Source organism: Anabrus simplex, chromosome 5, assembly GCF_040414725.1.
Source record: "Anabrus simplex isolate iqAnaSimp1 chromosome 5, ASM4041472v1, whole genome shotgun sequence".
NCBI lineage: Eukaryota > Metazoa > Arthropoda > Insecta > Orthoptera > Tettigoniidae > Anabrus > Anabrus simplex.
The window spans coordinates 136,327,546-136,353,515 of NC_090269.1; the positions used below are offsets into that span (position 1 = coordinate 136,327,546).

The 25,970-nt window shown below is 36.9% G+C and overlaps 1 protein-coding gene across 1 annotated transcript in view; it reads right to left on the minus strand.

The window, feature by feature from the left end:
• The window catches only part of LOC136873853 (DAZ-associated protein 2), an 87,263-nt gene that overhangs the window by 55,247 nt on the left and 6,046 nt on the right, over positions 1–25,970 (minus strand). The window contains exon 2 of the mRNA XM_067147137.2: positions 5,496–5,564. Coding sequence (XP_067003238.1) covers positions 5,496–5,564 — 69 coding nt within the window. The remainder of the gene's footprint in view (positions 1–5,495; positions 5,565–25,970) is intronic.

Sequence of the window (25,970 nt, forward strand, 5' to 3'; positions counted from 1 at the left end):
GATGTCTTACAAGTGTAAATGAGGCTTGAAAAGTGATTGTCATTTCAAATCTTATTTTGTCCACCAAACTGACCGGAGCTAACTGGGTTATGTCCACAGGCATATTTGGTTACATTGGATACAACAGAACATTGTTGCATTTGTACGTAGGATATTATGCAAATTAAGCACCATTCACTTATGAGAACACTGGACAGACAGTTTAGTTGCAGTATCATAATGCAGCAAGATCTTTGTTAACAGAAGAGAGTAAGAACACCTGAACCAATATCAGTATCAGTCAGTGTAACGTTAAGTTTCAGGGGGCTTCGGACATTCTAGGACCCCATATTTTGTTTCCCCCCCCCCCCCCCCAACTCTTGTGATACTAGGGCATTCAAGACCCATGTGCTCTCATGCCTTCACCTCTTTAATGATGTTTATGACCATGTGTTGCAGCTTGTAAAAACACTCGCAACAACCACCACAACTGCTAGTTAGGTTGTTACTATGATGAATAACCTCCACATCAGCAATTTGTGGTTGATGAACTTATTCGCGAATATTGTAGTTCGTATGGTTTTAAAAAAATCAAATAAACAAGATTGGAAATTTGATTTCCTATAATTATGGTTAAGTAAATGTTTTGGATAGAATACACTGTTCAAAGATATTAGGGAAACATGTTTTGTAACGTCTGGTATGTGAACGTTAATTTGGTAGATGGGGTTCCAATGGTTGTAAGCATACCTTGAGACCTTAGCTACTCAGGGTATGTCAAATAGAAGTTATACTCCACCTGTAGGCATAGCCATGCATCAAACTGTCAGGTGATCCCTCAAAACAAAGTGAATAGTGGTGTGTCCATGTGAGGTACACAGGCTAGTGTAGTCATTTCAGCTCGTTTTACATCAACCAACACATCCCATGAGACATCTTAACAAGGTTGACATGTCATTGCGTGATATACTTTCGTTACATATACACAGTTCAAAATAATTAGAACATGTTTTTGAACATATGACATGCTCCACAAAACAATACCTCCCACCCAAGTATATTACCAACTAAACCTTTATTCTTCACCGTTGAACTATCCGGTCTACATGGGGTAGCATCCTCTGTTTGGGGCCCGTCGTCAATGTGTTAAAATACTCTGTCCTTAATGTTAACACAGTACTGAAATATTAGTTTCATTTTTCTGCATTTATCTCTGTCAATTATCCTTTTTATTGTTGAACAACCAGTTCCTTTCTTCTTCTTTAGGGATATTAACTCTAAAAAAAAAATCTTGTTGGTTTCCTAAGACATTTTGTAATACTGATATGTTTATACAATTTTACTACTTTAAAACTGTGTTATCCTTTCATGATAACTTGTGAACTATCCACTAATTTTAGCCGAAATTAACTTAGATAATTTTTAATTGAGGTTACAATTGCAATGACCCACAATGACCTTGCCTTCCACATACTTACCCCCTTGAGGTAAGTTGCTTCTTTTGCTTGTCGTTGCATGTACGAATTCTTTTATGTTCTTTTTCGTTTGCTGCTTTAGGTCTTGTGACACTGTATTACAATCATAGGTTACAATTTATTGTTTGGTTTATTCTAGGTGTCACTGTCAGTGTATTTGCACAGTGTGTTAATTTCTATCTTGCCTGGTCTCTGTGCACTGTGAGGCGTTACTGTGTTTACCTCCACTATTGTGTAATTAACTGCCTCCTCTCATGTTACTGTTAATATTTCATTTCTGCCTACTACCACGTTACTGTGTTTGTGTTATTCATTCTGCCCACTATACATGCTGTTGCAGGGGTTTTATAGAAACCTAAATTAGGACATTTTTCTAGCAATCTATTATTGGCCACGCCTATTTTCTATGAGCTGACGACAGAAAAGGTTTTTGCTCCTCCTCAGCTTTTTACATTTCTCTGACAATGAGGCATTTAATGGACAAATTCCTCCCAAATTTAGAAGATAAAGCCAGGCTTTGACCACCTGGTAGCAACATTTTCAGAAGCTTATACCCCTGATGGCTAAGTGTCAATTGATAAGAGCCTCGTCATGGAAACTGCGGCTAAGGCGGGGACTTTACATACCAAAAATGGGATCACATTTCAGAATGGAATCATACAAATTATGTGAAGCCGGGATAGGGCATGTATGTACAGTAACATTATCTGCTTCAGTGTGTATCATATGGAACAGCAGTAAAAGATATAAAGCAGTGAAGACTGTAAATACTACCTGTAGTGTAATGTATATAGCCCGTGTGTGTCACCTATGAACAGTAGGAATATAGCTGGATCCCCAAAAGTGCTAACCAACATAACAGAAAATTTTGTATTATAATTTATTCCAGTCTAAATATTTTAAGTGCATATAAACTTTGTAAATCTACTATTCACATGTACAAACAATACTTTCCAGGCAGAGATTGTCAGTAAAGTTACTCTAACCCAAGTTTTGCTATTAAGAAGAAACGAGCTTGGTATCACAGTGTGAAAGCGCTTAGTATGTTCTTGCACAAAGTATTGAAAAATTAAAATAGTGGGATTTTTCAACAATTAAATACACTATACTCAAGTAAATATGTCTCCTAGATTTGCTTTAACCTAAGATTTAAGAAAATATTTACTTGCTTAGAAACAATCATGAAAATCACACCCAATCTGGGAGAGAGGCAGAGTGTACTGAGCTCCCCACTGAAGAGGTTAACCCCTCAGCGTCCCAGCCATTTAAAGAGCTTCATACCCCGCGGCCGGATGAGATTTCAACTACGCGCGACTGAAATACATTGATTCACTTCAAGCGTTACTACAAGCATAGGAGTAGCCCAATATTCACGAAATTTTGAATTCCGCATGATAGAACTATGTACATGCAGATAATTACACAATTGTTTCACATTTCCTTAGTAATTTAGTTTCATGTGATGGAGTTCGAAGCACTCTTCGAGACATAGACCCAGGTCACACTCCTGGCAGCAGTACGACGACGTCTTTTTGCCGTGTTTTGAACATACGATGCAACGTCTCTGAGGTTTGGATTTCTCACTCCTGGGTGCTAATTTCCTAATAAAATGTCTTTCCTGCAATCTTGGAACTGTATTATCTGATGCGCGCCGGCCTTGAATACTTCGTTCCCCACCCGAGCGAGCGTATCTTGTAAACAAACCTTCCAACAGCTGAATCCGATAAGATAAATGCTGAGTGTTTGTCCCTGTGACTTGTCTGAATATTATTAGAGAATTAAGAAATCAGAATTAACTGTTGAAAACTTTCCTCTGACCTGTATAGTACTGGTTCCTCCTCATCGTCGCTCTCATCATTTACCACTGCATCCGCTACAGCCACATCTATTTCATTATCACTGCTGGTAATACTGTCACTACTACTTCTGACTAAACTTTCATCTGAATTATACAACATTTCAAGCACATTTCTGTCAGTCAAACCATGGCTGTAGTTGACCATTGAGCGTGGCGCGTCACACGGACTGATGAAGCTGCAGCGAAACCGAAAAAAGCAGGATGAAACTGAATGAGGGGAATAACATTTATGACGAAAAAACCAACTCGATATAATATTTCAGATAAAAGGTCGAGACATCGTCTTTCAAACGAGATATATACCACGAACAACTGCTTCCCGTATCCTATGACAAAGCAGCACTAACTCATGCCTACACAGTGCGCTCGTGCAGAGTTACGAAAATGTTACAAGCTGAGAAATAAAGGCAAATACAGTGTCCTCCCCAGGAATTTTCGTCAGCCGGGTGCTGGAATGAGCAGCCGGGCGGGGAATACTACGTGAAAAATGATAACATTTAAATGTAGACTATTCCCCTCAGGGCATTAACAATAATATCGGACAGGTAAACATCTGCAAAAGTGAACTATTTTAGTGTTATCACAAACAAGACATAACAGAGTATTATGAACTTCTAGTGTTCTACTGCTCTTTCACAATTATGTAACATCGGGGCTCACCACTCTCTTGCCGTGGAATACCGCACGGGTTTGAGACGTCGAGTGGAATCGAGTGTTCGCATGAGATTTGACGGTAATGCAGACACCGCTCGCACACAATAGTACGTGACAGTCAAGCTAAACCTTTAAATGCCGATGTAATTGATGCAATTATGCTGCAAATAATGAAGATTTATCATTTAAGCAAAAGGTTGTACAGTATTTACATTTTAATTTGGAGCACCCATTGACTCAAAATATTATGTTACTACCACACATCTCGGTTATCTTAGCCGGGCGGTCTGCAAAAACGGCAGGGCGGTGCGCCCAATAAAAAGGTCCTAGGGAGAACACTGCAAATATAATAAATAAACCGCACTCTTACTGTAAAATTAGAGCAAAGAACATCACGTAAAAAGACAAACTTCTCAGAATATCACTTCTTTACTTTATTCTGTGGGAAAGAATGAAGCAAACAAGACTTTTTAAAAAAAGCAGAGATTAGTGCTCAGACTTACTTGACAAATACTTATCCTTGCAAAAACAACTTCATTTTAACGATTTTCAATTCTTATTTACAACACTCATAAAACCAATGATGTCTTCTTGGAAACAAAACAATTTGCATATCCGTAGCTCGAAAACTCTTCGCGCTATAGCCGTAAATGCGAAACCATGTATGGGTCTATACCACGTATAGAGGTCGGCAGCTACGGAAGAAAAGAGGGTCTATACCATGTATAGAGGTCGGCGCTGAGGGGTTAAGAGACTGAAAAACTAAGACCAATCAATGTGAGCCAAACGGTTTGCTACATTCTGACCCAACTAAGTTCCTCCATAACATTTTACAACTTTCCATACAAACAATGAAAAGTAAGGCTGAAAGATAACAGTTGTCCAACTTTTGTAACCATTTTGATACAAGAAGTAATTCCACCAACAAATCTCACTGCTGCCTTATCGTCAACAAATTTCTTTGACTGCTTGTAACAACCTATCCTTAATCCTATAACCCATCAGTACAGCCAACATTCTTCCTCAGAGGAACTGTCACACCTTTCATAGCTTTACAAAGCATTACTCTCTAGTACAGTAGCATTTGAGTTTTTTTGATGCATAATGAAAAAGCTGCTACAGACATCCCTCCCTGTGGCCTGAAACACAATTGGTCTTTATGTATCTTGATTTCACCACTAATTCTTTCTTCAGTGTTCTATTATCCACAACAAGTTCTTGACCGAGATAATTTTGAAAATATTGAATGAACCACATGAAGTTAGTAACAAATTTATATACAAAGTGTAATCAAAACAAAACTATTTCAACATTTAATTTAGCTATGCATAAAACCCAAGGCAAAATACAAAAAGAACTCCAGGGAATATGGAGCACCTGCTCATCCCTGGGTTAGTTTATAAATATACAAGATCATCCTGTAGAAACCTGTGTGAGACACACACACACACACACACACACACACACACACACTCTCTCTCTCTCTCTTGTGGTATTACATCTAGGCTAAAGCAGCACACAATGCTCACCTCCATATGGACCTGGAGGTGGAGGAGCAGGCACATATCCTGCTGGTGGTTGCCCGGCAACTGGGTAAGCTGAAACAATTAGGCTAAGGAGTTAACCTTCCACTCTTTACAGACTTAAGGGCTGCTATTATCAGGAAACCAAAGAACAAGGGAGGATAAACTGGGGAAATAATTCATAATTAAAGAAAATTAAAGTGCCGAGAGTATTCCGAAAAGTAAATTATCATTAAATTTTTTCAAACTCAAAACAGCTTTATTTCCACATGGCAACAGATTATACTGAAAGCAAAATGAGAGAAAAGAAATCCAGAGGATGTATGTATGAGGTTGTTACTGTGGCTATGTACCCAGACAGACTTGAAAATGGATCACAAGCCACTAAAACTAATGAAGAAACATTGAAGAAAATAGATACACTAAGATCAAGTAAAACTTAATTCTGTTAGAATTAACATTTTACCTGCAACAATCTCTTATTTGATAAAAGATTTGTTTTAAAAAAGTACCCAAAACTACACTTAGTAACTTCACCATATTAAACTTGCCACACATTTTAATACTGCTATTGAGTTTGAAAAATCATAAAATTTTGAACAAATCTGAATCTACTTTATGGAAAAATAAAATTTAGGAAAAGTCAGCAACCCTTTGACAGTAAATAAAAAGGAATCAGTGAATCTAATTTTTCCGAACAAATAAAATAAGTCATTAAGGGAAAGGAACACACAACAGATCTATTGTATATATATATATATATATATCTCAAATTACTTGCTTAAATATAAAAAACGATCCGACATCAAAACACATCTAGGTGCGACAAACAGCTCAAATTTGCTTTTTATTTAGTTGGGAAAAAACTGTTAGTTTGGTTTCCAAAAAAGACGCATCTTGCCAATCTTTTAACAGCCCACATTTAAAGAAATTCAAACAAAGTAAAATAAATCAATAAATGTACAAAATAAGATGAACTCAACGATAACTGTGTATCGCTATTCAAATCCACCAACAAAAAAACTCAAGCATACAGAACACCATTCTTTTCCATGCCACAAACCAATCAGAATAAGCTAACTTATTGCATAAAAATAAATTCCTCATAACTTAAAAAGGATGAAGAAATCAAACTCAAAAAACTTGCATGCAAACAAGACCAAGCTCAATGCTAGACATTTATGCCAAAAAACATGCAGTGTGCATAATATGCATGAAGTTTGTATCATGCCTGAACACGAGACAAAATCAGAAGTGACCATCCATCCCAATAATCGGCACCACACTGATATCATCAGTCAAACACGAAATTTTGTTCTTTGAAACAGTAGCATAAAATTCAATTTTGCACTTTATTTTTAAACAATATTAAGTAATTTTTAGGATGTAATATTCATAATCAGAAAATACATTTTTAATACTGCAGAATCAAAAATATAATCTTTGTAGAAATGCAACATTTTTCTTCTGTAAAATAATTCACCACGGTCCTTATTAAGAAAATATTTGAAATAATCGATGTTAGCTTTTGAGGGAGGCCTTCAACAAGTACGTTAACTGCAATTACACAAGAATATTGTGTGAAGTCAAATGGGGTCATGATGCTCAGCAATGAGACACACGATTCATAACAACCCCCTTTTCATCTATTTTTCCATCAATTTCATTAATTCACCGCATGTTATTTTTCCTTCATTGTACAAAAGTATGTACTTACGAGTTCAAGACACATAGCCTGCCCTGAGGGGAGGGATACATTTACCAGACTGCTTGTGTGACATGATTCTGAAATCCATATCTGAACATCAAAGATGTGGAAATTGCTGAAAACCAATGTTAAAAAAGAGGGATGTGATAAGGGGGAGGGCTGTATTAGTAAGTTTTTGAGTTCCTGTAAATTTTGAATTCAAAACACCCAAGGAAATCATGTCCAGTTACCTTTGTGATGTTGCAGGGCCATATTTGGGGTATCGCAAGGTGAGATACAATCCAAGGACAACCTGAATGACTAAAAGGTGCGTAGTGTAGTGGCTAGCGAGTGAGTCTCCAGGCTTTGAACTGCCACTGCCTGCAATCCTCCACTCAGGCAATGGGAGTATTGACATCTGCAGGCAGCCCCGATAGCACTCCTTACAACAGGATGCATGGGTGGAGGAGTGGAGCAGTATGTAAAATCAATGTCAAACTGCACCAATTGATAAAAATAAGCTTTTTAAACCATTACCTATTTTCAAAAAAATGCCAATAGTTTTGAAGCAATGCACATTTTATATAAACTGATAATGACTTTCATTAAATACTATACCTTATCACAATTACAGTGATAAAACTATCATACAACATGAATAACTTGACTATAGGTCACCGAGTGGTATTTCTTGCATGCATGTATTTCTGAAAAATAAACTACCCAAAGTTTGCCGGTGGCAAGATTGTTCGATTAATCAAGTTACTATGCTAATCACGCCAAGGTTTGCAGCAAATTGACAATTCCTTCTTGTTGCGAGTCTTTTTTGTCAGCGAGTGTGTATGACTAGGTTATATATAATGTTGATCAAGTTAAACTTAGAAGGAAAATATGAATTACCACCTAAATGACCTCTTCCTATTCATTACTCAAATCATTTGTTCAGCAGCATCCACGTAACTGTTTGGCAATGATTTTTGTTTCAAGTTTTTTCTTTTGTTTATATATAAAATGCATGTGTGAAGACTTCGGTGTGTCTAATCCAGGAGGCACCAAAAGCCAAGGCAAGTAACGACTTGTCATATTTGTAGCAAGAACAAACAGCAATAGTGAAAACATGTACGCATGTTGAAGAAACAAGGGAATATTAGATTAAAAGATTTCCTGTCCATGAGCAGCCACACAAAGCATCCAGCAGTTGACGAAAAAATGACACAAAAGAGATCCCTGGTGTACGGTCAAGAATAGTGTGTCAAATAAATCTGCTGTTAATGATATTCACAAATGCACCGAGCATGAGTTTTCAAAATGAAATAAAAAATTGATGCTGCACGCCACGCCAACACATACTGAAACAATGCCATGTTTGTAGTTTCCAAGTACTCTTACCTCCTAAGCAGAAAAGCTGATCCAAGATATTCTCGTCCTAAGAATTAAAAATTTTATATCATTGCGAGTATGATGACCTCACTTCATACAATGGAAGTTATAACAAATGCACTGAAGGAGATCTGAAATTAACTTCACACAATTTATTGGGAGTTCACTGAATACATAGACATTTTTTGTTTACTTTATACCATGGTCTGTGCATCTCTTGACTCTTTATTAAAAAAATATTTTCTCATTTCCTAAAACTTTTGGACATTGGTATGTAACATTACAATGCTTGAAGTGAAAGTTCAAGCAGACATCTTCTGGTAACTAGCAAGATCTTTTCAGGAAAAAGATGACTTATCTCGCCAAGTATTCTGTGGTATATATCAATTTCAGGTACAAAATCATTAACTTCATACATTTTAGATGGGATGTGCAGAACAATTCAGGCATTATCTTCTATACTACAGATTGTGGGATTGGATTTTGCCGTAGTCAGTCGGCATTTAAGTATGCCTAAATAAGAGATACGTACCTCATTAGACAAATAAAGAACGTCTTCTCAAGGTAATGTTCCTGTACTTGAGCATCTCTTACAATATATCAGTTCTATTTTCTTCCCCTACAATGGTGCCGAGTCCAATCGTGCACCTTCAATTTTTCCTTTCAAAGGCATCACGGTGAATTGACGTCTGCAGTGAATGTATCCTCCTTAATTAGACCAAGCCACTGTTTCTTGGAATGACACTGAAGCCTATTTTCTTCTGCTTTGTACTGGAGGACGAGTGTCACCACTGATTGCATTGTATGTCCCTACCACGCGAGGTATGCTTCACACATCTTACTCGAAAAAGGTCCTGAAATGGACAAGCTTTGCCAGCATTAGTGAAGAATGCAGCATTTTAATCTCCATTTCGTTGAAGGTTTGTTCATACTTTGTGGAACAAACCTAAACGCTAAGCTGTGGAGTGCCACACATGAAATCAAACCTTACCCTTGAATTGGATGGGTATTTTCCTATCACAGTATGCTAGTGACTTGGTACCATTTCATCCATGCTTTCTTTCTGCAAGATAGTGCAGCTCACTACACATCTCACCTATCCAGGGCGATTCCTCAGGAGAATTTTCCACATGGAAAGATGCTGGCAAGGGATAATGATCACTGTAAACTGCCGACTCATCAGTATAGAATTTTGTGTAATATATAACTATACAATGTTGCAATGAATGTTCATGAACATGTTTAATATAGATGCACGTGTATGAATGTACAAGAACATTTTTGTCATCTCCTGTGAAAGAGACTACCAAACTCATTCTTTCATATGCAAGGGTTACATATCATATCGCTGGAAGTACAAACGGTATGTAAATAAGGAGATTCCTCATTTGTTCATATAATCAAAAGGTGTAAATGAACACCTTGCACAATAGTTTTTCCAGTACAGTTGTAATAAGCTACAATTCATATTTCATTACAGTATCTCTATAAAAGGATCCATAGTCATTTCTGATGAAGCTGATTGAAATACGTAACGTGCTCTTACTGGCAATGATACCTCCCACATGCCTTTTCAACCCTCCCTCCCCCCCTTCTGCTCTCTCCCCCCCACATGCACTTTGGTAGGCTACACCAATCAACTAAACAAAATTGTTGCATTTTCCTAAGCAGCATGCTGTGCATGTCAAAGCTGACAGTCTGCATACAATAAAAAGTACTATACATATATTTCAATGAAAATTTTAATGAAAGTATCAAAAAGAACCTAGTGATAATATTCAGACTGTCAACCTGGTTCTTCCTGGTATATTAGTTCTGAGCAAGCTCAAATCAAGCCATGACAATCCTTACAAAGCACCTGTACTACTTCAATTAACTAACATGTGTTCAAAAACAGAACAGCATGACCTTTCCTATCCAAATGCTCTTGTAAAAAAAGAGAAAAATACTACAATAAACCAACAAAATAATACTGAATCATACCAAGATGAAAAGTCAAAACTGAGAAATTTCCTCTTAACAGTATTCTACTACAATTAATTCAGTTCTTCAGAGTTGATAATTTCCAGCAATGTATTAAAAAATAACTCCAAAGTGAGACCTGGTAGTGTCAGATTATCACTAACAATCCCTGCACAGCAAAAGCCAAAACAAAGTACAGAAATGTCAGAGGCTTGACTAGAGCTTAATCATTTGAATTTAATAAACATAAAAAAATAATAAAAGGACTATCACCTAGTTGCATCAACAGCAAAGATCACACAACTATTAAGAGAAACAAAACATGAGTATATTAAATATTTTAAAAATTGTGAAGACAATTTCAGAGGAATATTGTATGAATCCTGTATTGTTGGTGCAACTACTAAGGCTAGGCATATGAATACACATGCATGTGGCACATTAATTGTGTGTGCTCTAAACAGTAAGTAAAAGAGGTGTTTAAAGACATACAAGTTTCTCATTACAATGTCCTTGAATATTACTGCTACAAAAAAAATATATTACAATATCAGAATAACTGGTAACTACAAGAATACTTGACATAGTTACATCACTTAACTATTTGGGTTTATTTACCATTTGCAGTAAATATTGGAAGGACATTCTTTTGTAAACCTCTACTCTCCAAATCCTCTACTTTTTTTTAGGAGTGAATTTCAAGATAAATTGAAAATATGTAAAAACATACACTTGCAAATTATTTTCTTTCCTTTAGTTTAATAGTAGGTTTCTAAGAATGAATATACTCTTGTATTCTCACTCAATCTTATCTTGAAAGCACTGGTAAAGCAAAGCATGCAAGCCTATTAAATCGGTATATACTAAATAATGCACCTGACAAGCATCATACTGAACTGTACAGGTTAGCTATAATACTAAATAAAGGCATGCACATTCCAGAATAAATAAATGTAACCAAAATAAATAAAAACTTGTTTTCATTAAAAACCATTTAACAATAAACTTTCCAAATTGACTGCCAAAAAAATTTTACGTTAGTTCACAGAAATAGCTAGCAAACTGCCTGGCATGGAAATAAATACAGAAAAAATATTTAAATTTGGCAGAAAAAACAGAAATATATGATTATCTTTCCTTTCTAAACATTCAAGTATAGCTCTATTGCAGTTATATTTTTTTTTTTACTTTTCTGAAAGACAGTAAAATAAACCTGATGATAGTCAGGAAGCTGCAACAGTGGCCAAAAGGTAAATGGAACACCAAATTTGGTGGACTTAATTTGTGTGCAAGTCCTTACATTCACCATTATTCTTATAATTGCAAGGAAACCAATCACATTAATGATCCTTCAGGGCTATGCTGGCCAAATATTAGGAAAGGCTGTGATACTATCCAGTAGCAAAAATCAAACCTTATAGGTCATGAAACAGGTCAACTAACCACCATAATTCTACTACATGATTGAAATCTAGGGAAAAAATGTTTTGATAGTCTAAATAAAAACTATCATGTAACTTCAGTCTTTAGTCATGGAATTGTGGTTCCACGAATTACAGTACTACTGCCACTCCCTTCATAGCATACATTGTAGGAACTATTTCTAGTGACCTATGTACTTCCAACTTAAGGTATCCACAAAACTTCAATCGGTAATTACTTGCAATTGGCTGGTGGGGCAGTTCAGTGATACTACAGTGCTATTTTTTAAAATTGAGACACGACAGCCAAATGGCTAAGATCAGGATTACACTAGAATGTTGCCAGACCAGAAGACTAACGCTAGCTGGTCATAAATTTTAACTCTGATATGTATAATTGCTGAAATTCAAAAATGAGCAAATTATTGTATGTTCCTCGAATGAAAAGTGCTATCGGCTTTAAAAGATGCCGAGGTGTCGGAATATTGTCCTACACAATACGAGGCTGATGTATCCGAGCACCTTCAAATACCACTGGACTGAACTGGGAGTGAACCTGCCCACTTGGAATGACAAGGCTAACACTTCAATTATCTGAGAAACTCAGCCCAGCACATGTGAATATGGCAATATATTTATTCCCTGTTACCATGGTATGAAAGGTATCTGCACTGCACAGAATTCAGCACTATCACCACCACCAATATTATGACCTATGCATAGAAATTAGCAAAATAATTCAGTTGTAAATGCAATAAAGAGACCTATACAGCAAAATTCAATTGTTTATGCTGAAACTAAGCAGCAAACATCTTGGCTTGGACTTCTTGGTCTCAAGTTTGCTGAATATGATTTCTAACAGTAAATAGCAGAGGTAGGATTGATGATGTGCCAGGGCCCTATAAGCTTCAAAAATACCAATGAACTGTTTTGTAGACATAGCAGCATAACAGTGAAGGAACAAGCACATAATGTTACAATCACTCCTTTTAAAATATATTTTACATTACCCACAAACTCCCAATATTTAAGAACACCTATCATATGTTCCATTCACCTTAGGGCCAGGTACTAGGCAAAAATGTTCCTAGCTATAATACTTAAAGAGCAAACATTGGACTGCATTACAGGAGCAGCCATTATTTCTCCTCTTGATGCATGATCTGAAATGCAATTCAAGTGATTTAAGTATCAGCAAAGTATCCAGTGGTCTTACAATGCACAGAGTTAAAGAAATTCAGATGACTGAAAAATTTTTACCTTCCACTAGTCCATTTATGTCAAGCTAGGTGTTGAACCAGTCATTAACAAGATAGTTTTCGTTCAGCTGCAGCGGTAATGCAATCTAGCGGAGATGAGCGGCAGCAAAAGAGAGACTATACCACAACTAACAACACTAATCAGTCACTGCAATATTATTGTTGACAAGTTTTAGGGACTTACGATCTTGCAGCCATCAGATTTGGTTTAATTCTGGTACAGTGATATTAAAGCAGTTCAAGGCCTAGGCTTCCTACCCCCCATCCTCATCCTTTGAGTGACTGTTCCTCCAAGCTTTTTGCTTTGAATTCAATAATCTTCTGGATTAATACGGGGCAATGAGCACATAGATTTTGGTCAACATACACCATCAGTGCCAGCTAGTTCGTTATTATACTGAAAAATAACATGTCAGCGATGCTCATCATTGGACTTTTGGCAATAAAATCCTTAATTTGTGAACATCATTATTATAGCTCAGACACTAAAAAATGATCATAGATAGAAAAGCAGGTTTCCAATAACTATAATGCATACTTTTTGGATAGAAATAATCTTCAAGATATCTGGAAGTTCACGAAAAATGTAATAACTACCTATATCTGCGGTATAATTCCTGAAAGTGCAAAGCCATTGCTTTGGCCATAAGCACCTGGGGCGAGGTTCTGTGTGGTATTTAAGGAAGAGAATCATTTTATAACCTCAAATACAGAATTTAAAAAAAAGTTTGAACATTTGAACATTCTAAGTTCACAATGTATCTCAAACATGTTTATGTAAGCACTATAGGTCAATGAGAGAGACAGTGATGCTAAACCCAAATCTGGTTTGATTTCTGCCCAATAGACATTTACCATGTCCAAGTTCAACACCACTTGTAGGGTTTGTGTATAAATAGCATGAGTAGGGCTGAGGTAAATATTGCATGAGTACCCACTTCTGCTACAGACTGCATCTGAATTGTGACACTATTGCAAGAAGGATGGCAATGAGTGGATGTTGCCACTCATGTTGGAGTGATATCTCCAAAGCTTGGAAAAAAGTTCACAGAGCAGCAATTGGTTGCTGAGTGACTACAAAAGAAAACACGCAAAACAACTCGTAGGAAGTTCGGTATTTTTGCTTTCGCGGTCACAGGTCCACCTCCACTGCCATCTTGGTCCATCAGGATGTCTGGAGGACCACTAGAGTGAATGTACCATATCAATTGTGAAATCAGCTGTATGATGGAGGACATATCAACAAAGCCTGTGCAAAAGCTTCCTTTAAACCACACCATAGGGAGCTAGTGAGAGGCAGGCAACTCTACCCCATAGCAGCAGGAATATTCTTTTCTGATGAGGTCATCCTAAACTTGCACCCATACAACAAAAGCATCAGAATCTACACAATCTCGAGAGATGAACGGAGCCCTTCATCCTGAAGCATTACCAGCTGCAGCCAGCCAGGAGGTTCAGTCGTGTCTTGGGGTAGAATCACATTTGGTCGACTTACACCTCTAATCCCTATTTAGGATAACATAACTTGTCTGGTATACAGAGACAACATCCTCTAACATGTATTTGCTGCCACTGCGGACGAGGGCTTTATGCTAATGGACGATAATGCTTGTGGCTATCAAGCCACATTGAAATGCATGATGCGGCCGGCATATTCTACAGACATGAACTATGAACGTTCATGGCATGAACAGAAGAGAGCAACTGCCCACCTTCCTAATCTACCTGCTGATATTCAGCAAATGATTGAAGGACTAAAGCTGCTATCCAAACGTGAGATAAACTGCCCCAAGTAGCTCCGACGGTTGAGGTACTGGCCTTCTGACCCAAACTTGGTAAGGTTTGATCCTGGCTCAGTCCGGTGGTATATAAAGATGCTCGAATACAAGAACCTCGCGTCGGTAGATTTACTGGCACATAAAAGAACTCCTGCGGGACAATTCTATCACCTCGGCGTCTCTAGAAACCGAAAAGTAGTGGGACGTAAAGCCAATAACACAATAAACACATCAGGTTTCCAGCAATACAGGATTGGAAACTGCTACGATTGGGAAGGCAGTGCTCATTGCCTGGTGTGAAACTGAGAAACCACAGAAAACCATCTTCAGGGCTACCGACGGTGGGATTTTAACCCACCATATCCGGAATGCAAGATAACAGCTACGCAACCATAAACGCATGGCAAACTCGCTCGGTAAGTTTGATTCTTTGCAGTTAAATATGCCTCGTTTCAAGCATGCCTCAGGTGGCTATGTATGTTACAGATCAATCACTACTGATCTGCATTTAGGGCAGTCACTCAGATGGCAGATACCCTATCTGTTTTCTTAGCCTTTTCTTGAATGATTTGAATTTCAGCTTTATCTTCATATTCTAATCTTTCCCACTTTCAAAGATACGCCATCTCTCCACTGACAGCTCGGAACATACCACTTATTACATGTGATAAATATCATTTTTGATCCGTATTGATGATATTTGATTGAAAAAATAATAAGTTAATTTATTAATTTGACCACATGTACCATATTAATTAACATGTCAATGTAATTCAACAAAGACAAGATTTATTGTATTGATTAGGTGGTCAAATTAATAAATTAACTTATCGTTATTATTTCAATCACATACCACTTATTAATGGTTATGAATTTCATGTTTTTGGTCCGTATTGAACTGAGAATAATATATAAGTAATAATAATAACAACGTAAACGTTTCCACCTTTTCAATACTAAAATATATTCACAAAATTATAAATTACACGGTACTAGTTTCGACCCATCTAGGGGTCATCAGCCGTATTGGAGCAAAGATCACTTTTGGCGAAATCCTAAGAAAATGTTATTTTAAAGAATAACAAGTGAAATGAGATGTTATATGGTAATAGTTAATAATAAAAGGAATATACATACTAAGAGGTTTTTAACAAAGAATAAAGTATAAATGGGGTGTTGTAAAAATTATAATCATGTAAATCAGTAAGTTCTTGTATTGAAATGACATATATAAAATTATATATGGCTTAGGAAGAGGGCTTAAGGTGGGGCTGAAGGGTGCGGGAGAAAGTGTAATTGTCTTGGAAAAGTACCTTTGATTAAATTTAGGATTGAGTTTAGGTTGGCTGCATTATTGTTTCTGAGGAAAGTGATAAATAGATCGAAGAGTATGTTGGGTTTCTCTGAGATTTCATTGAGATTGTGACTGGCATTAAAGTATTGGTCTAGGTGTATGTAGTAATTTTCCATTATGTTGAGTAAAGGGCGTATATGCGCTTTTGTTCAGCAATTTTTTTTCTATTATTGAGGTTATTTGCGGGGTTGGTTAAATTGGGGAGGATATTAGTCAGTTTCCTTTTAACATCGGTTCTAACCTCATTTTGCGTGTCTTCCGGCATTTTGCTGATGGCTAGCTCTGATTCTGTGATCACAGTAGCGGCTATGTTGAGGCTGTTCAAGTTTGGCCAGTTGTGTTTCGGTCCTTTGGATAAAGTTAAGTGTTCACTTTCACGCCCTCAAGAAGAAAATTAAAGACAACGAACTCATCGTAACCAAAGCTGACAAAGGCAATGCAACAGTTATCATGGATAAAAAAGTATATATTGAAAAAACAAAAAACTTTTCACAGACAGCTCATTTTCCATAATCAAAAAAGACCCCACCCAAAAAATTCAAAAACTACTTAAACTCTTAAAAGCACTTCATTTTTATTTACCGAACAGGAAAAATCCAAACTCATACATATGAACCCACGACTCCCCACTGCTAAAGCTCTTCCCAAAATTCACAAAACCGGAATACCCATCCGGCCAATTATCAACTATAGACCGAGCCCCTTATACAAAATATCACAATTCATCCAATGTTTCTTAAGAAAAAATTATCAATTCTTATCCAAAAAGTATATTAAAAACACATCTGAGCTAGTAGAAAAACTAAACAAGTTCAATTTGTAACCGGATCACTCCATCCACTCTTTCGATATTGTAAACATGTACCCAAGCATACAAATATCAAAATTAATTCCGATAATTATAAACAATTTAAACAAAAACAGCCACTTAAGCAAACTAGAGATACAAGACTTTATCACAATATTAAAACTTATCATCGACAATAACTTCTTCACTTTTGACAATGTCATATATCAACAAAATGGTTTGGCAATGGGGTCACCGGCCTCAGGTATCTTCGCAGAAATATACCTGGACTTCCTCGAATACACCAAAATTGACAACGAATTCGAAAACATTCACTTTTGGGCCAGATATGTCGACGATGTCTTTGTAATCATGAATGAGAAATCAATTAACGCACCCACCACCCTCTTAAGACTCAACAATATTGATCCTCATATCAAATTCACACTAGAATCCGAATCAAATGAAAAAATCAACTTTCTAGATTTAACCATCACTAGAAACTCAGATTCTTTCAGTTATAAAATTTTCAGAAAACCCACTCAAACAGCCTCCACCATTCGCCAAGATTCAGTGCACCCCCAATCCCACAAACGAGCCACATACAACAGCCTAGTTCACCGAGCCTTCAGCATACCTATGTCCAATAAAGATCTAGAAAACGAACTCAACACAATCCGCGGAATCGCAAAATTCAATGGCTTCAGCAATCGTTTTATAGAAAGGATAATCAATAAACACAAACATCGCCCAAAAACTACCCTCAAAAAAGAAATAACCAAACCTCTAACATTTTCCACCTTCACGTTCAACAATGATATCTACAAGTTAACCAACATCTTTAAGAAACAAGGCGTTAAAATAGCCTTCAAAACCAACAATAAGAACACAAACGTTTTATACAATACTTCACACATCAACAAGACCAGCAGTTTTTTAAAATCAGGAGTTTATAGGATCAAATGTACCACCTGTAAAAAAACCTACATCGGGCAAACCGGGAGAAACTTCATTATCAGATACGAGCACACTAACGCAATAAAATACAACAGGTTTTCAGCAATCGGCCAACACATGCAAGATTATAACCATAATTTCACCAATATTGAACAAGACATGGACATCCTCGTATTAGCAAACAAGGGCCCTTTACTCAACATCTTTGCTCCAATACAGCTGATGATGACCCCTAGATGGGTCGAAACTAGTACCGTGTAATTTATAATTTTGTGAATATATTTTAGTATTGAAAAGGTGGAAATGTTTACGTTGTTATTATTATTACTTATACATTACATACCACTTAGTCAAGCAGCTCGTCTTTCTCCCCGAGTCTTCTCAGCCCAAACTTAACATTTTTGCAACGCTACTCTTTTGTCGGAAATCACCCAGAAAGAAAAAAACCTAGCTGCTTTTCTTTGGATTCTTTCCAGTTCTTGAATTAAGTAATCCTGGTGAGGGTCCCATTCACTGGAACCATACTCTAGTTGGGGTCTTACCAGAGACTTGTATGCCCTCTCTTTTACATCCTTACTACAACCCCCTAACACCCTCATAACCAGGGAACGGATTTATATGTAAATACACGTCTCTTTAGAAAGCTAAAATTAATTATATTTTGCATTATCTTTACGAATCATGACGTGTGGAGTTGAAAAATGGAGTATTTATTTTCCATATTTTGGAATTTAGCACATGTTCCATGTTCTTCGTCATTAAAATCAATATAGTCCATATTTAGGCTAAAAAGTATTAAATTATATTAAATTAGCAGTCCTCTCAATAATGGAGAAATAAATTAAAAATCTACATTCGAAAAATTAATATTTTAACTGGTGTGCAGGTCATTATCACGCCTGTCCACGTCTGGGCTGATAAAATAAGTTGATAAGCAGTGCGAAGAAAGAGAGAGGTTAAGCCCGGAAATGATGGAGATCAGCCGGTCAGTGTTATCTGAATCACACTTACAGCACTGATAAGCTGCATTACATAATATCAACTGTGTCTATGCCATAATTTCGTAACTAGGGAAATCTCATTCATCGACGATGTGCTAGTGATTTCCGGATTAGCTCGTAATTCGGGCATTCCCTTTGATGGCTTCATAACTCCATCTAGTTCACTACCAGTCATTCACAGTTTGAATTAGCAGTGAGACAGATCATAGTATTCTTGTACGTTCAGTGTGTGCAGTTGAATATTGATATTCATTGAAGACATTAATGTTGTTACAATATGCCTAAAGTAGCTCAGTCAACCAGTTTAAAATTGAAAAGTTACGTATCAGAATTTAAAGAAGATGGTTTGTCAACTGACAGTAAGATATTATTTTGTAATTTGTCATTGTACAGCGACATCTACTCAAAGGTTTCTTGTGCAACAGCACGTTTCAACCAGTAAACACCAGGCTAACAAACAACGGGATTCCAAGCAGAGACAGTTGTTTCTGACACAACCATCAACTTCCAGTGTAACGTCCGAGTTCAACACCGATCTCTGCCGTGCTCTCATCTCTGCTGACATACCTCTCTTCAAACTGAATAATCAGTGCTTCAGGGAATTCCTTGAGAAATATACGAAACGATCCATCCCGGATGAGTCAACGTTCAGAAAAACGTACTGTTCAGCCATATATGATGAAACTGTTCGGAAGATAAGGCAAGAGATTAAAGACTGTCCAATTTGGGTTTCCATTGATGAGACAACAGACAAAGAAGGCAGGCTAATTGGCAACGTAATCATTGGTTTGTTAAGCGAAGATTATTGTAAACGGATTCTCTTACACTGTGATGTTCTAGAAAAGTGCGATAACAAAACTATAGCAAAACTGTTCAATGAGGCTATGGGTATCCTCTGGCCACAGTATAATAAAGTGTTACTTTTTATTAGCGATGCCGCACCTTATATCATAAAAGCCGGAGAAGCATTATGTGTAGTATATCCTAAGATGACTCATTAACATGTGTAGCACATGCCTTTCATCGTGTGGCAGAAATGGTAAGAGGCAGTTACCCCAAAGTAGATTTATTGATTTCCTCAGTGAAAAAAGTTTTTCTCAAAGCCCACAGAAGAGTTCATCTTTTGAAAGAAATGTACCCAGAGATTCCATTGCTGCCTAAGCCGATTCTAACTAGGTGGGGTACATGGCTGCAAGCGGTTGAATATTATGTTGAATATGTAGACTGTATTAAGAACATTCTGCATGCCATGGACTCTGAAGATGCAGCCTCAATTGAAGCCGCGAAAACAGTTGTCTGCGATACAAGTGTGAGAAATGACTTGTGTTACATTCAGCATAATTTTTCATGCATCACAAAAACACTGAAAAGGCTCCAAAACTCGCAACTGTGGAACAACTAAATCGTGGTACAGGTAAAGTTGCACATGTAGCAAACATGAAGATGGCCACTGTACTTTCAAAGAACCCTGGATATGAAGAAATGACAAAGGTTGCTGCAATTCTGTGTGGAGATTTAAGTGTAAAATTAACACTGGATTTAACCCCAGCAGATATTGTGAAGTTGAATTATGCCCCCATTACCTCTTCCGATGTTGAACGCAGTTTCAGTCAATATAAATCTGTCCTTAGAGATAACAGGAGAAGATTCACTTTCCAGCACTTAAAAGAACATTTTGTAATCCATTGTTTTGGTAACAGAATAAAAGATTGTGTGTTCTTCAAATATATTAAAATGAGAAGTGCAACATTATGTTGCATGTAGATCTACTTCGTTTAGCTTCTTTGATATTAAATGGAAATTAATGTTATATGTGTAATATTAAGTCAATATATAATTCCATATTTCAATAAAAATAACTAAATATATATGTACATATTTCAATAATTATTAGTACATATAAATCCGTTCCCTGCTCATAACCATGTGCAGAGATCTGTACCCTTCCTTTACAATCCCATTTATCTGAGTACCCCAATGAAGATCTTCTTATTAACACCTAGGTACTTACAGTGATCTCCATAAGGAACTTCCACCCCATCAACATAGTAATTAAAACTGAAAGGACTTTTCCTATTTGACAAACTCACAACTTGACTTTTAACTCTGTTTTTATCACCATACCATTGCCTGCTGTCCATATCGCAACATTATCGAGGTCATTTGGCAGTTGCTCACAATCCTGTAACTTATTTATTATTCTATACAGAATAACATCTGCAAAAAGCTTTATCTCTCATTCCACTTCTTTACTCATATCATTTATATATGTTACAGGAAAAGTGGATTCTTAGTAAGAGTTGACTTTCCCTAGGCAGATTAAACTCTTACTAAAAGTATCCGTAACAGTTGATTGAAAACGGCAGAACAGTTGTGAAAAATGAAAGCAGGAATGCTCAACTTCCAAGGTAAATTCACTGACCAAATTGAAATGACAGCTTCATTCAAAAAGAGAAAAATCTAAAAACTGCAACTAAAAATGAAAGTAACTATCAGGTTCTTCAGACAATATAACATTGAAATAAATGGTATTACAAAACTAATACACCCCGTCACAGACCAAGACAGCATAAGGTATTATGTTTTGATGAGTTGTTAGTTCTTAATGAAGCACACAATATCCACTGAACGTGGAGGAAGAGATCATATGATTCAGCAATTGAAAGGAAAATTTCAAAATATTACTAAAAAGGACATTTTACTACTTTTAAGCTTGTGCGAACCTTGTGTTCAAAAACTGAAACATAAGAAGAAAGGGTTGGTTATAAAGCCTTTGTTTTATTCAAGGAAATGAATTCACAATGTCAAGTGGATTTGACTGACTCTCAGTCGCAACCTGATGACTTCAAATTTATAATGGTGTACCAGGACCACTTGACGAAGTTTGTTGTGCTAATACCAATGAAATCAAAGACTGCAGATGGTGTAATAATATCATTGACATTTTCTACTTTGTTAGCCACTCCTTGTATTTTACAGTCGGACAATGGCAGAGAATTTGTTATTAAAAGTATCGACAGTCTGGTTAATACAGGACCTAAATTCAAAATAGCGCATGGCAAACTGCAACAGAGTCAAGGTAGCATAGAAAGAGCCAACCAGGACATAGAGAATATAATAAGCACCTGGATGCAAAACCACAAAACATCAAAATGGAGTGAGGACTTATTCAACTTATGAAAAACAGTGCATTGCATAGTGGGATAAAAAGATCCCTGTATGAGGCAATGTTCGGTTGCCCCTCCCCGAGACATGCCTTAAACTAATTCAAAAATATCAACTGAGGTACGGGCAAATTTAGAAACAGAAGATGATCTTCAATGTGCAACTGATCAAATTCAGCAACAAGAAAACAAAATTCAAAGTAACGGAGAATGGAAATCCTGATGAAATTTATCAAGAAATGAAAAGCTTTTTATCTTTTTCTACCGATCATAGTTACTTTTTAACCCTCCAAGTGCCGATTGTTTCACTCTTAAGTGCTGAGCATTCTTAAGGGCAGCATGCAGATATATTTTTAAAAAATTATAATAAATACAAATTTGTAACTACATATGGCATATTATATATCAATTTGTTCAGGAAGAATTAGGAAATAATATAATAGGATGTTTTACTTACAAGTACCCAGTAAAAGTATAGTGGATAATGGATGATTAATCATTTTTTTAAATCAAAAGATATTCCAAATTTTGAGGTTGGTACAAGAACTACATTATCTGAAATTAAATTCCAAGATATACAAAATGTGCTAAATTTCATTGATGTGCCTGTTAAGGTTAACACGTTTGGATTGTCTACATCACTACTTGAAGCATAACTATAGTTATGGGTATCTAAATTAGCATCATATTCTTCCCCACTTCTAGAAGAAAAGTCATCTAATGATAAATCAGGAAAATCCACATTACCAATATCATCTTCACTTTCATCACTCATAAGCTCGCCCAATGCTTCTCTAATATTGCACTTGAACCACTTAGTTCACTCATGTTTATATTATAATAATCACTAAACTAGAATAAACCAAGTAAAATAGAGAAAATCAGGCACAATTATCACAAACTGGCTAGCAAACAATCTTCCAACGCTCAAAGCAACAGGACAGTTTGAGTAGACGTAAACAGAGACCTGTTCACAATTGACAAGATTGCCACTTCCTGCCTTCCTTCCCCAACCAAAGACCAACTTGCACTGCCTACCATATAGAGAATTTCATTTCGCAGCGAGAATATAGCACTTGAGATGGGATCCGATCTTCTCGTAGCGAGACGATAGCACTTTGAGGGTTAAAAACTCCATGCCTGCCTTATCAGCCATATGGTTGTGCATAGTAGAGTAGTCCTACTTTTAAAACCTTCCTTTTTATCATATTTATTTTTAACTATGACAAACAGCTTCGTGATCACTAATACCATCTATTACTTCGGTTTCTCTATAAACCTCATCTGGTTTTACCAGCATCACGTCCAGTATATTCTTCCATTTAGTTGGTTCTATCACTTTCTGAATCAGCTGTCCTTCCCATATTAACTTATCTGCCATTTGTTGGTCATGCTTCCTACCATTTGCATTACCATTTCCAATTGAGGTAAATCGAGATCGCCTGATACAATCGCATCCCTTTCCACGTCATTTCCCACATAGCTGATTATCGTATCAAAGAATTCTGTATCAGTGTTACTCTTTCCCAGTCTGTACACTCTAAAGATACCAAGTTGCCTATTCTCTTTAGAAATGATCCTTACACCTAGAATTTCATACTTTTCATCAAACTTTTTTGTAGCTTACAAATCCTTCTTTCACCATTGTGAATAATCCCCCTCCTACCATTCCTAACTTATCTCTACTATACACACTCCATTCGAAACAATTTCAGGTTCCCTATGGGAACAACATCTTGAAAAACACACTCCAGTTCCATGAGAAAATTTCTGCATCCACTATATCATTTCTCAGCCATGATTCAACTCCTATTACAATATCTGTCAAATATATATCTATTATATTTTATTCCTTTCTTTACAACTTTACAATACTCTTACAGTTCAACACCAACATTTTTATGTCATCCCTACTTGACTTCCAGATCCCTGTACCCATATCACTGCTCCCTAGACCACCCCATTTCCCTGAATATACCTTCCCATAACCCTTCTAAACAAATTTCAGCTCTGGTATTGAAGTAGGGGACTGGAAATGATAATATTGCATTCACAATTACTCACGTGTATTCAGCAGTCCATTTTGAATATTTTCAGGTCCTGAAATGTAGCATTTTTAGTGATTTTGTGGGTAATATTTGTAATAATTTCTCTTATGAAGTACGAGGATGTATTTATGATAACCATCTTTGTTTCCAGAGATGTTATGGGATAGACCGGTCACTTTGACTTTACAGCAAAGCATGAAACTTACAGTAGGTGAGGAAAGCATGCAAGTTACAATGCAAAAATGCAAAGCATGGATGTTACAAGTTTTGGTTATGTTATTGATATAACGCAATATATTTTTCATAGGTTATGGTATGGTGTTGAGAAGAACAATGATCCGTGGACAAGCAAAGGGTTCTGGGGGCGTAAGCCCACAGGTTAGAGCCATGAAGCAGCTTTAGGCCACTAGTTTGCAGTGCAAGGACCAGTGGTCTGGACTGGTTAGGATATGATATGGACAAGAGCAATGGTCTGGACTGGTTAGGATAGGGGCCGGATAAGAGCATTGGTCTTGATAGACCTGTCATATGGGGAGAAGCAAAGGAAGTCTGGGGGGATAAGCCCCTAGGTTAGAGCCGCAAAGCAGCCTTAGGCCTCTAGATTGCACTGCAAATACCATTGGCCTGGACTGGTTAGGGTAGGGGCTGGACAAGAGCACTGGTCTGGATAGACCTGTCATATGGAGACAAGCAGTTGAAACTAGAGACCTGAGGCCACTTCGCGGCACTAACCTGGGTGCTTACGCCCCCAGACCCCCTTGCTTATCCCCAAATCATCGCTCTTTTCATCACCATATCATAACCTATGAAAATATTCGAATGGAGTGCTGAATACATGCAAGTAATTTTCAATGCAATATTATTCTTACCAGTCCCCTACTTATTTACCATTGCCCAAATTTCCTAGCTTATCTGCCACAATGAATGAAGATAAAGTGTTCAAAATCCCACATTACCAACTTTGTGCTTTTGTTGCTTTCACATAGCTAACTGCATATTGTTTTTCTCTGTACATATCCTTCGTAATGTATGTATCGATTAATCACGGATATGCATTAAGGGCTGTCATCCAGCTAGATCGAATATTCTTTGTGATAAAGCATTCCAATCCTCAATTTCTCTCCTATACATGAATATTTACCCCAATTTGCCCTTTTCTTTTTTGCCAGTCATTCATCAAACACATTTAACACATCGAAGGTTTTGGTGACAAGGATAGGACAGGGCTAGGTTTGGGAAGGGGCATGAACTTAATTACCCAAGCATTTGCCTGGTGTGAAAATAGGAATCCAAGGAAAACCACCTTCATGGCTGCAGACAGTGGAGTTCAAACCCATGATCTCCCAAATATTGGTTACTGGCCGCACTTCAGCTATCGAGCTCTGTACCTGTACATCCTTAACACAACCCCTCAATACCCTCATAACCGAATAAAGAGATCTATAATCTTAATTGACAATCCTGTTTGTGAGGTTATCCCAATGAAGATCACTTATTAACACCTAGGTACTTAGGGCACTTCCCATAATAAACAATTTCAATCACTCCAACAGTGATTAAAACAGACGACTTTTCCTCTAGGTGAAACCTACAACCTGACTTCATCCCGTTTACCACCATACCATTGTCTGCTGTCCGTCTCTCAACAATACTGAGGTCTTCTTGCAGTCGCTCACAATCTTA